The following is a 12918-nucleotide window of genomic DNA, read 5'->3' as shown; positions in this document are numbered from 1 at the left end:
CACGAACCTTTCTGCTTTAATGTGGCTCTGAGAGGAGCTTCCTTTACAATCCCGAGCTCTCCTCGAAGGACATCAGGGGTGGGGGCACCCAGGAGAAACAGAAGAGGGAGGTTGGGGGGTTTTTGGGGGTTTTTTTTTGGGGTTTTTTGGGTTTTTTTGTTGCTGAGAGGTAACACAAAAGGGAAAGGGGAACCCTACTATCCTTGGGGTGGGGAGGGTTCAGGGACATCTCCCCAAAACCTTGCACAGGTTCTGTCCAACCACACCTGCCTGGCCCCGGGACCTGTTCCACACAAGGCTGAGGCCCCACTCCTGCCTCAGGCTCTGCACTGACCTAAAAACCCCTGGTTTCCTCTTTTTGGGGGGAGGGAGGGTGTAAAAAACAGAACATCTGTCAATAAGTGTCAGGAAAGGGGAGGGGGGTGTTAAATATTTTAACCACTGACAAGGCTTGAGGAAGTTTCACAGTTTTGTTATGCTCTATTTTATTACTATCATATTTACAGATTTTTCTCTCTCTTTTTTTTTTGTATTTTTGTATTTTTTTTCTCTCTCTCTCTTTCTGCAGAATCGCTGATAGATTTTTTTTTTGTTGCTGTTGTTGCTGTTGTTGTTTTTTTTTCCAAACAGAATTTTCCCAAATTCTTGGAGTGTGTGAGCAGGAACCGATTAAACTCTACATTCACGGTCCAATCCCCACGGGCTTGAGGAGGAGGAGGAGAAGGAGGAAGAGGAAATAAACAAAAAAAAAGAAAAAAGGAAAAGAAACCAAAATAAAAAAGAAAAAGGGAAAAAAAAAAGAAAAAAAAAACCAACAAAAAGAAGGGGAAACAAACCAAAACCAAACTCCCAAATTCTTGGCATGTGGGTGATCGGTGGGGGCTCCTCCCGGTGCCCGGGGCTGCGCTGGGGCCGCTGCGGGCGCGGGGGGCTCACACGGGGGCGGGCGGCGCCCGGCGCTGCTGCAGGAAGTGCTGGATGCTGTCGGCGTCGCGCCGCAGCCACGCCGCGTTCAGCAGGATGTTCTCGCAGCACTGCTGCACCGTGCGCTCCGCCGACGGCGCCGGGTGGCTCTCGAAGAACGCCTGCGGGGACAGCGACAGCTGCGGGCGCGCTGGGGACACGGCCGGGACCCCTCAGAGCGAGCGGGGCCTTGGGGCGGGGGCGACGGAAAATCGGCCAGCATGGGGAAACGCCTACAGGGGTGGAGAAACGCTAACAGGGATGGGAAATGCTTCCAGGGATGGGGGAACACCTGCAGAGTGTGGGGGAACACTTCCAGAGGTGGGGAAACTCTTCCAGGGATGGGGAAATGCTTCCAGAGGTGGGGAAACACCTCCAGGAAGAGGGAAACTCTACTAGGGATTGGGAAACAGCTGCAGGGATGGGGAAACTCTTCCAGGGATAAGGAAACACCTGCAGGGATGTGGTGTGCAGTCCAGCTCCTGCCCTGCACAGGATGATGATCCCCACAGTGCCAGCTTGTCCCTGAGGGAATTGCCCCTACACCCCTGAGGGAACTGCCCCTACACCCCTGAGGGAATTGCCCCTACACCCCTGAGGGAACTGCCCCTACACCCCTGAGGGAACTGCCCCTACACCCCTGAGGGAATTGCCCCTACACCCCTGAGGGAACTGCCCCTACAGCCCTGAGGGAATTGCCCCTACAGCCCTGAGGGAATTGCCCTTACAGCCCTGAGGGAATTGCCCCTACAGCCCTGAGGGAATTGCCCCTACAGCCCTGAGGGAATTGCCCTTACAGCCCTGAGGGAACTGCCCCTACAGCCCTGAGGGAATTGCCCCTACACCCCTGAGGGAACTGCCCCTACACCCCTGAGGGAATTGCCCCTACAGCCCTGAGGGAATTGCCCCTACAGCCCTGAGGGAATTGCCCTTACAGCCCTGAGGGAACTGCCCCTACACCCCTGAGGGAATTGCCCCTACAGCCCTGAGGGAATTGCCCCTACAGCCCTGGAGCTCACAGGGAGCATCAATTCAACCCCTGGCCCTGCTCAGACACCCCAAACCCTACCCTGGCCCCATCTGAACACTTTTCCAACAGCTTCAGATCAGCCCTGGCACCCAAAACTGCCCTGAGGTGAAGCCACTCTGGAAGGTTTCAGGGTGATCCTGAGTTTCCAGTTTGGATGGACAGTGCCCCCAGGCCCAGTTCAGGCCCCCAGGCCCCGTTCAGTGCCCCCAGGCCCAGTTCAGGCCCAGTTCAGGCCCCCAGGCCCCATTCAGTGCCCCCAGGCCCAGTTCAGGCCCCCAGGCCCAGTTCAGTCCCCCAGGCCCCGTTCAGGCCCCATTCAGGCCCCATTCAGTGCCCCCAGGCCCCATTCAGGCCCCATTCAGTGCCCCCAGGCCCAGTTCAGGCCCCCAGTTCAGGCTGGGCAGTGCCCCCAGGCCCATCTGGCCGGGCAGTCCCGGTTTCCCCGGCAGGAGCAGCTCCCAGGGCTGCTGTGACTCTGCATTTTCCATGGCCAGGGAGCTCGAGCTGTCCCTGCCTCCCTCCAAGCAGCTTTCCCCAGCACTTGGCAGAGCACCTCACACCCTGCAAGGTGACACTGGGGCTCACACGTGGGAAATTCCCCCCTCAAAGGTCAGGAATTCTCTTGGAAATGAGCTGGGAGTTAATTAGGGGTGGGTTTCCTGCTCAGTGTTTTGCAAACAAATAAAATAAAATAAATTCTAGTGCAAAACTTCTCTGTATTTTCTACTATGAAATCTTTACTAAGAAAAGTCACTAAATGATAAAAAGGACAGAGTCAGTTCAGGGCTCAGCTGATCTTCGGAATTACAATTCCTCCTCAGTGTTTTCCTAATAGGACAGTGCTAATTAACAGATTAACAGCCCTATTTTAAAGTTTCTTCCAAGATGTTCTTGGAAAAATGGGGGGAAAGAATAAATCATGAAATCCACACCCACTCTCAGAGCTCTACCAATGATGGAGGTTGGGACAATTCTGAATATTTAAAAGTTTTCTTTTTTGGGGAGGCTCAAAGCTGCTGCCAAACTCTGCTGGATTTTATAAAATTTGAAATCAATGAAGAATAAATCAGTGGAAATTCCAGATTACTTCCAAAATGCTGATTTAAGGCATTTCAATCACATTTTATCCAACCTAAAGAGGGGCAGTTTGGGCACAGAACAACAAAATCCACCAGGATTTGATTCTTCCAGCCAGAGCACCCCAAGTTTATCAGTGACTAATGAATCAATTCTTTAATTAAAGCTTCTTACCTTCACTTCTGCAGCCATTTTATCATTTGCAAATCCATCCACTGTGAGCTGAAGGGGGGGAAAAAAACCAACAATAAATTATTAATTAATTATTAAATGAAAGGAGAAATTCACCATTTCCAGTGGCAGATGGGAGGGAAGGGCTTTTCCTCAGGGCCCCACGTACCTTTATTAATCTGGATATTAAGAATCCACCTTGGTATCGATTATAAAGCTCCTCCCAGTTGTCCCTTACGAATTTCCAAGCAGCTTTCCTGCCCTGTTTGCTGCCTCCAGCCACTCCTCCAATCACTGACACCGTGTCCTGGGGACGTACCTCTTCCTGGGGAGGGAAATATTCTCAATATTCCACATTTCCCAACAATTCCAGCACCTTGGCTTGAGGTTTTAGGTATTTCTACAGCCCATCTGTCAATTTAGGCAAATTTTTTACCCCAAAATTTAATGTGCAACTCAAAGACTGAAGGAGAAGCAAATCCCTGAGTTATTCCCAGGTTACACCCGCCAAAAAAAAAAAAAATCTTATTTTAACTGAAGAAAGGAAAGATGTAGAGAGATTATTCTAGCTCTTTGGTAAATTGAGAGGCCACACTGCATTTTGGCTTCCTGGGAATTGGTGCTGGAAGCAGAGCAGCACCAGGAAAATTGGGATTAATTCCCACAGCACCAGGGAATCAACTGCTCTGAACACACAGAATCCCCACAGCAGCTGCCTCCAAACAGAGCAATCAGAGTTTTCTTAATTTGAAATCAGCACATTCAGAGGGTTTTTTTTTAATTTGGAACCACCTTACTCAGATTTTTTGTTAATTTGGAACCAACTCTCTCAGATTTTTGCTAATCTGGATCCAGCTCTCTCAAAATTTTGTTAATTTGGAACCAAGGCTCTCGGGTTTGTATTACTCTGAAGCAACTCTCAGATTTTTCTGAATTTGGACCCAACTCAGCCAAATTTTTTCTGAATTTGGACCCAACTCAGCCAAATTTTTTCTGAATTTGGACCCAGCTCAGCCAAACTTTTTCTGAATTTGGACCCAACTCAGCCAAACTTTTTCTGAATTTGGACCCAGCTCAGCCAAACTTTTTCTGAATTTGGACCCAACTCAGCCAAATTTTTCCTGAATTTGGACCCAGCTTGCTGAGATTTTTCTGAATTTGGAATTTCCCCAAAACTCTGAAGGCCCAGCTGCAAGCCTGACCCGGGAGGAGACTCCCCAGGGAACAGCCCAGGGGAAGGGAACTCACTGAAAGTGCAAAGGTGAGAACTTTTTGGATCAGCTCTGGCTGGGAGATGGCCCCGAGGACGCGCTCGATCCGGTTCTTCTCCTCCTGCATGTCAGCCTGCTTGTGCAGCTGCAGGGAAACACATCCAAATATTCATTCATCATTAATCCCACGCCTAATGAGCCCTCTGTGGGTGCCAGAGCTGCTAATTACTCAGCAAACCTAATCAGGGACAAATTGGCCTGGCTGGTGGCGCTGTTAATTCCAAGGAACAAAGTGATTTCCACCGCTTTGTATAAAGGTCAAGCAGCACAGGGAGAAATTCCCAAGGGAATTTCGCACCAGCAGGGACTGGGTGTGGATAAACCCCAGCCCAGAGGGATTTTTAGGGGGAAATGTGGGGTTTTGGAGAGCGAGCACCCACCTTTAGCATGGTGTCCAGGGTGGAGCTGTCCCCGTGCTTCAGCACAGTCACATAGACCTGGGAGAAAATCGGAAATAGAACCATCACACTCTTGGAAAAGCAGCAATTTGTATGGAACTGGGCTGGAATTCCCACATCTGGAAGCACCAGGGCTTCAACTCTGCATTGGAGAGATGGAGTTCAACCCTTGGATGTTTTCCTCCGTTCCAGGAGGATTTTGGCAATTCCAAAAGCGGAAAGGCCGGGATGACACAAGGAGGGACGGCTCCCATCTCCCAGCCTGCTCCCCTCTCGTTCCCCACCCTCTGGAATCCACCTGCCAGGGGGAGGGGACAGCCTGAGGGGACCCCCAAGCCCCCCAGCACCTACAGGACTCCTCAGGTCAGCAGACAGGACGTGCTTCCCCTCCACGTGCTCCTTGAAGCGGCGCCGCGCCTCCTCCAGCGTCGCCTTGTGCCCGGCTTTGCCCAGCTTGCCCAAAACCAGCCCCCTCAGCAGGGCATCCAGGTGCCCTAGGAGAGACAGAGAACACAAAAATGGCATTGTCTGGGAGCTTTTCCCTGTTTTCCTAAGGCCAGCCCCCTCAGGAGGGCATCCAGGTGCCCTAGCAGAGACAGAGAACACGAAAATGGCATTATTTGGGAGCTTTCCCCAGTTTTCCTAAGGCCAGCCCCCTCAGGAGGGTCTAGGAGAGAGAGAGAACACAAAAATGGGATTATCTGGAGCTTTTCCTAATTTTCCCAAAACCAGACCCCTTGGGAGGGTCTAGGAGTGAGGAAGAAGAGAAAAATGGGAATATTTGGGAGACAAAACTCAGCATTGAAGCTTTATTGCAGCTGTGGGACAATCCCTGAGGACATGCAGAGAACCCAGGCCTCCAGGGGTGGTCGAATGCCTCTTTCAGCCTCACTTTCCTCCCTTCTCTCCCCTGAATCCCTGATAATTTATTGACACAAGATTCCCAACTCCATAACTGAATTTTCCAGAAATTTTCCCCCAAATCCCTGATGATTCATTAATACACAAGATTCCCAAACCCAAAACTGAATTTCCCATCCTTTCCCCCAAACCCCTGATGATTTTTATTCAGTCCCAACCTGGATTTCCCATCATTTCCCCCAAACCCCTGATGATTTTTACTCAATCCCAACCTGGATTTCCCATCCTTTCCCCCAAACCCCTGATGATTTTTACTCAATCCCAACCTGGATTTCCCATCATTTCCCCAAACCCCTGATGATTTTTACTCAATCCCAAGATGAATTTCCCATCATTTCCCCAAACCCCTGATGATTTTTACTCAGTCCCAACCTGGATTTCCCATAATTTCCCCCAAACCCTGATGATTTTTATTCAATCCCAACCTGGATTTCCCATCCTTTCCCCCAAACCCCTGATGATTTTTACTCAATCCCAACCTGGATTTCCCATCATTTCCCCAAACCCCTGATGATTTTCACCCACCCCAAGATGAATTTCCCATCATTTCCCCCCCAAACCCCTGATGATTTTTACTCAACCCCAAGCTGGATTTCCCATCATTTCCCGCTGAGTTTCCCCTCAGTGCTCCCCCAGCCCCAGCAGGTTGCAGCCCCAGCAGACTCTCCTACCCTCTCCAGGTTTGGGGTCCCAGCCCAGCCTCTCCCCGATGGGGGAGAAGACGTCTCTGACGAACACCTGGATGTCCTCGTAGAAGTCTGTGTGGGACAGGAGCGTGCCCAGGATGCCCAGGTTGCAGCTCAGGTCGCTCCACACGGTGTAGTTGGGCTCGTTCACGAACGCTTCCATCACTTTCAGCACCTCCACGGTGCTGATGATTCCAGCTCGGGCCTGGGGAGGAGACAAAAAATGAGATTAATTCCATTTTTAATAGCTCATCCATTTATTTTATTGATGATTAAGGGAAAAAAGGGATTAATCTGATTTTTTATTTGCTCATCAATTTATTTTGCTCCATTCCCTGAGGATTTTCTCAATCCCAAGTATTTTCTCTATACAAGAGGATTTTGCCCCAATCCCAGAGGATCTGGCCCCAGTACCAATGGATTTTTTCCCCAGTCCCGAAAGATTTTCTCCATCCCAGAGGTTTTCCTCCAATCCCAGATGACTTTGCCCCATTCCCTGATGATTTTCCCCCCCATTCCCAGAGGATTTCCCCCCTCATTCCCAGATGATTCCCCCCCCCCATTCCCAGACTATTCTGCCCCAGTCTCAGATGATTTCCCCCCTCATTCTCAGATGATTTCCCCCCCCATTCCCGGACTATTCTGCCCCAATCTCAGATGATCCCCCCCCTGTTCCCGGACTATTCTGCCCCAGTCTCAGATGATTCCCCTCCCGTTCCCAGATGATTTTCCCCCCGTTCCCAGACTATTCTGCCCCAGTCTCAGATGATTCCCCCCCCACTCCCAGCTGTTTTTCCCCATCCCAGGGCTCACCAGGGAGAAGAGGTCGTTCTGCAGCCCCAGCCTGTCCACGGGGGGCAGGGACAGGTCCTTGATGGCTGGGATGAGGCTCTCGAGCATGGCCGGGCTGTACTGGGTGCGGTAGAACCCCACGGTGCCCAGGTTCAGCTAAAGCACAAACACCCAGGGGCTCAGCAGCAAGCAATCACACAGCTCATGGCTGTTTGTGGCTAAAATAGGGGCTGTGCTGGTGTAGATTTCAATTAAATTTGGTTTATGTCTGTATATTTAAATAAAATGTCATTTATTGTTATATGTGATTTTATAAAGTGTGATTTATATTAATATATTGTTGTGTATATGTGTCTAAAATGTCTTTGTATCAATTTATATCTATATAAAATATGTATTTGTATTTATACTTATCTATCTAAACTTTCTATTTATAGGCATTTATTTAAAAAATCTTTGTATCCATATATATTTATCTAAAAGATTTTTATATTGTTATATATTTAAAAGATGCCTTTGTATTTATGCATATTTATCTAAAATACATCTTCATATTAATCTAAAATACCTATGTCCATATATGTGTTTTATATATGAGAAGCATATGTAGGAAAACTATATATAGAAAAACAATGTATTAAATTATGCATTAATATATATATGCATATACAAATTATAATTTTTAAAAATAGAAATGTATTTTAAAATAGAAATATTTAAAATAGAAATATAGAAATATATTTTGTATTCATTAAAATAATATAATGCATAGACTTACATATATAGTTAAGAATTTAAATATAAATTTATTATAGTAAGAGAATATATTTAATACATGGCATAAAGTATATAATGATTGTAATAATTATAATTATAATGGTAACGAGACAATAATACCATAACCATAATAACAATAATTGCAATAATAATGATAACAATGACTAAAAAAGCCACCACACCTCAACTCAAATCCTGCCTTTAATTTCACATTTTTTTCCAGGTTTGAATTCTCAAAAAATTGCAGTTGTGTTGTCAGGAAATGGGAAAGAAAGGGGAGGAATGGGAACCAAAACTCCACAGCAGCACAGGGAAGAAAAGGAGGTTTTCCAGAGGAAAACCAGAATTCCGAGGGGAAAGGGAAATAAAAGGAGGAGGAGGAAAATGAAAATTTGAGGCCTCACCTTGACCCACTGCTCTGGCTTGGTGTCCTTCAACACCACGGTGAGCTCGGGTTTGTCCATCAAAATCTGCATTTTGGCACAGCTGGGGTCCTCGCTCGTGCAAATACTGATGGGCACCATCCACATGGGGAAATCCTCCCCTGCAGCGGAGGAAAACGAGGGGAAATTGGGTGCAAAACACTGAGAAACAGCTCAAAAACAGCCCAGGTTCAGCACTGAACGTGAAATTGGAAAAAAAAGGTCCAAATCTGAAACGTCCGTTTTTAAAAATCTGAGGGACAATGACAGTTTTAATCTGGAGTAAAATGTCAGTTTTAGAGTTGAAAATATGAGGGAAATTACAGTTTTAGAGCTAAAAGCCCCAAAATCTTTAAATCAACTTTCAAGCCAAATATTTTAATTTGGATAAGCACGGAAGGGAAATGGAATCAGTGCTGAAATCAGTGGTTGTGCCCACCTGAGGTGTTTTTATTTCATTTATTTCAGCACCACCACAAACCAGCTGCTCCCCAGCCCCTCAGAGGGCCCCGGCCCTAAAATTGACATTTTTGAAGGAATTTTGAGACAAGGAATGCTGCTCTCCATGCCAGGATATGGAAACCACAAGTGGGAAAGGCCCAAACTTGGATTTCCTCAGATTTCCCCACCTGGATCCAGGCAGAGCACAGGCCTGGGGCTGTTCCAGCTCCCAAAATTGCTGATTTTGGATGAAAAACAACAAAAACCCAACAATATCCCTTCAAAATTGGGCTATTTTGTGGTTTTGTGCCCACCCATTCCTGCTCCCAGCTCTCCTCTTACCAGTATATGGTCCACTGGCACAGAATTTCTTCTGGACCAACTTCAACACTTTGTCATCTTCTTGCTGAGGGGGAAAAAAAAAATCAAAAAAGAAAAAAAGGCAAGAAAATGAGAAAAGGGGACGATTAGCACGTTTCATTTCAGTCCCTGTGTGTCACTGCCCTCTGCTTCATGGAATAATTTGGTTTTTCCTGCCAGAAAAGGCTCCAGCAGCCGCGGCCTGGACCTGCGGCCTGGACCCGCGGCCTGGACCCGCGGCCTGGACCTGCGGCCTGGACCCGCGGCCTGGACCTGCAGCCTGGACCCGCGGCCTGGACCCGCGGCCTGGACCTGCGGCCTGAGGGCAGCCCCGGCCCCGGATCCTCCCTCACCCTGCAGGCCTGGGCAAGGAGCAGAAGTGCAGGGGAATCATTCCCTCCCTGCACAAACGGCTCCCAAAGGCAGCAAACCCCAGGGATCCAGGGAGTTTTGGGGTGAATCCGCAGGGATTTGGCACCTCCCACCCGTCAGAACCAGAGCTGAGCCCACACGGAGCCTCCCCTGACCCAAGGGAATGCCCAGAATCTGGGAATACTGTTAAATCTGATCTGAAATTAAGGCACAAATTCAATTTTTACCACCCCTGATCCAAGGAAGTGCTCTAAATCATGGAATATTGCTAAATCTGATCCAAAATTAAGGCACCATTCCATTTTCACCACCCCTGATCCAAGGGAATACCCAAAATCAGGGAATATTGTTAAATCTGATCCAAAATTAAAGCACAATTCCATTTTTACCACCCCTGATCCAAGGGAATACTCAAAATCAGGGAATATTGCTAAATCTGATCCAAAATTAAAGCACAATTCCATTCTCACCTGTTCAGCCTCCACGTAAATGAGTGGAAATCCCATTTGTTTGGTCCACGTGTTCATCACAGCAGCAATGGGTTTGCCACTGGCTTTTTCCAGGCTTTCCCAGAGATCCTCTGCAGGAGAAAAGGATTTGAATTAGGTTTTATTAGGGTTAGCATAGGGAAAGTTGGGTTCTTACTTCACCTTTTCCACTTTTGTGTTTTGTTGAAATTTAACAGACGACAGGCAAAAAAAAAAAAAAGGAAATAGTTTAAACCTCCTCAGGAAGGAGAGAGGGGAAAAGCAACTTCTTTACTGCTAAAAAAACCCAATCAATACACATTGTGATACAAAAATTAACATTAAATATTAAAAGAGAACAACATTTCCCTTTGGGTTTTTTATGTATTATGTCAAAAATCGCTGACCAAACACCACAGATTGGATTTGGCTGATGGAGCTTTGATGTCCCCACTTCTACATTTGTGCCTGATCCACAAAAATAGAAGGTTTAAAAGCAAAAATATCAGACTTTGACCTGTTTAATCACAAGATCAATACTGCAGAAGGCTCTCTCGGCAAACCAAAGAATATTTGTGATATTTTTCAGTGGTAACTGAAAAATATCTTACAAATGTTGGAGATCACGTCAGCCACACACTCCAGGGACAGAAACTCCCCAGGCATGCAGGGCATGAAGCTGGGAGCAAGCCAGGAGTTTCCAGGAATTTCAATTATTTCAGGTGCAAAACCAGCAGTTTTGAGTCCAGAAATAACTTTTGTGCCCATCCCAGTGACCCAGTTACCTGTGGCAGCATTCCTCTGCTGGAACTTGGTCAGGTACAGGTTCATTCCTTTCCGGAAATCCTGGGAATGCACAAGTGCAGATGTCACAGGGATCTCCCAGCCTCCCACTCTGCATCTATCCCCAAGAATCAGGCAAGGAATCTTTACAATCACCAATTCCTTCTGTATTTCCCATTGTTATTTTTTCCCAGATAAGTTCAAACAGAGCTTGAAGTGGAGAAAATTTCAAAACACAGAACAAGTTCATTTTTTTTAAACCCCGGTAATTTTAGCTGCTAAAAATGCCCTGAAAATCTCCAGTTCCCATCCCTGTACCTCATCCCCAATGTAGTCGTGCAGCATCCGGATCACAGAGGCTCCCTTGCTGTAGGAAATGGCATCAAATATTTCATCCACCTCGGAGGGATGGCCCACACTGACCTGTGGGAAGCACCACAACCCACAGTGAGAAGGATCTGGGCTGCCAAAAAATTGCATTTTGCTCGTGGCAAAGTTCTAGAGTTGAAAATCTGAGGGAAAATGTCCGTTTTGGAGGTGAAAAAGTGAGGGAAAATAATTTTTAGAGGTGAAAATCTGAGGGATTCTTTCCTCTCCCACTGCTGGATTTGTCTGAGAGCAAACTCTGCCCCCAGACAATGAAAATGCCCCAGATATGGCTGGGTCAGGGCTGGTTTGGAAGTTAAACATGGTTCAAGTTATGTTTTGGTGCTGGATCAGATAAATTTGGGGATCTTCCTTCAATCCTTGGCTTCCCAAAAGCAGCAAATCTTTTGTTAAATTAAGATTAAGATTATTAAATCCAGGAATAGCGGGCAAGGCACACTCAGGGAGTAAATCACTCTAAAACGCCCTGCTGGATAAGGTTAATGCCCAAAATTTATTCCACCAAATATTTTGTAAAAAACATTAGAATCCACAGGCATTGGATCTCTAGGAATTAGATCTTTAAGGTTTAGAATTCCCAGCAATTCCAAGGGAGCTTTTTGGGGCACAGCGAGAGCAGAACCCACAGAGCGCAGCCCCAGCCGCGGATTCCGCTGGGCTCAGCGGCCACCACAAAATTCCCTTTGTAATCACAGGGAAAAGGGAGGGAAAAAGGCTGGGAAATGAGGCCTGACCTCGATGGGGTGGCTGTTGTCTAAGGCATCGAGCTCCTGGGCCCGTGTGTAGTCAGCAGACACGAACTGGGTCCAGATGTCGTACTCGGGGAAGCAGTGATCCACGCACAGGTACTCGATCCACGAGGCAAAGCCCTCGTTCAGCCACAGGTGGGTCCACCACTCCTGCAGGGGCACACAAACCAGGGATAAAGGGCAAAATCCACTGGGAATACTGAATTGGTTATTGTAACACGGCGTGCTGCTGTTTAGGGGCACACAAACACATGTTCTGGGCAGGATGCGAAGGAAATTTAAATTAAATAAGGGGAGTTTGGAGGTACCATAGACCACCATTTAAATATTAAATTTTATTATCACAGTGTGCTGCTTTTTAGGGGCACACAAACACATGTTCTGGGCAGGATACGAAGGAAATTTAAATTAAATAAGGGGATTTTGGAGGTACCATAAACTACGACTTAAATATTAAATTAACTATGTTATCACAGCATGCTGCTGCTTAACAGCATCTAAACTCAGATTTTGGACAGGATAGGAAGCAGATTATTTAAATAAAAAATGAAATTTTGAACGGTCAACTACCATATACCTCCATTCCAACATTAAATTAACTATTTTAACACAACGTGCTGCCGTTTAGGGGCATGCAAACCCCGATTTTGGGCAGGACAGGAGGCAGAGAGGAACAAAAAGTGGGATTCTGGGGGGCTGAGGTACCATGGTGACGAGGTTTCCAAACCACTGGTGAGCCAGCTCGTGCCCCACCACCAGAGCCACCCACTGGCGGGACGAGGAGCAGGAGTTCTTGGGGTCGATGAGCAAAGCAGTCTCCCTGTGGTGGAGGAGAGAAATCAGAGCTCAGC

At 47.2% G+C, this 12918-nt stretch overlaps 1 protein-coding gene across 1 annotated transcript in view; it reads right to left on the bottom strand.

Annotated features, from left to right (window-relative positions):
• Positions 1 to 456: 456 nt before the first annotated feature.
• The window catches only part of NPEPPS (aminopeptidase puromycin sensitive), a 33304-nt gene continuing 20842 nt past the window's right edge, over positions 457 to 12918 (bottom strand). The window contains exons 9-23 of the mRNA XM_071450974.1: positions 12773 to 12887; positions 12053 to 12217; positions 11250 to 11354; positions 10934 to 10994; positions 10152 to 10261; positions 9292 to 9355; positions 8491 to 8630; positions 7331 to 7465; positions 6503 to 6722; positions 5262 to 5404; positions 4893 to 4949; positions 4490 to 4597; positions 3411 to 3566; positions 3245 to 3292; positions 457 to 1085 (exon numbers count right to left, since the gene is read on the bottom strand). Coding sequence (XP_071307075.1) covers positions 933 to 1085; positions 3245 to 3292; positions 3411 to 3566; positions 4490 to 4597; positions 4893 to 4949; positions 5262 to 5404; positions 6503 to 6722; positions 7331 to 7465; positions 8491 to 8630; positions 9292 to 9355; positions 10152 to 10261; positions 10934 to 10994; positions 11250 to 11354; positions 12053 to 12217; positions 12773 to 12887 — 1780 coding nt within the window. The 3' untranslated portion in view covers positions 457 to 932. The remainder of the gene's footprint in view (positions 1086 to 3244; positions 3293 to 3410; positions 3567 to 4489; positions 4598 to 4892; positions 4950 to 5261; positions 5405 to 6502; positions 6723 to 7330; positions 7466 to 8490; positions 8631 to 9291; positions 9356 to 10151; positions 10262 to 10933; positions 10995 to 11249; positions 11355 to 12052; positions 12218 to 12772; positions 12888 to 12918) is intronic.

This window comes from Agelaius tricolor, unplaced genomic scaffold (genome assembly GCF_023055355.1).
Source record: "Agelaius tricolor isolate 1412-34295 unplaced genomic scaffold, bAgeTri1.0.p SCAF_31, whole genome shotgun sequence".
Classification (NCBI taxonomy): domain Eukaryota; kingdom Metazoa; phylum Chordata; class Aves; order Passeriformes; family Icteridae; genus Agelaius; species Agelaius tricolor.
This window is presented reverse-complemented; position numbering and strand designations above follow the sequence as displayed.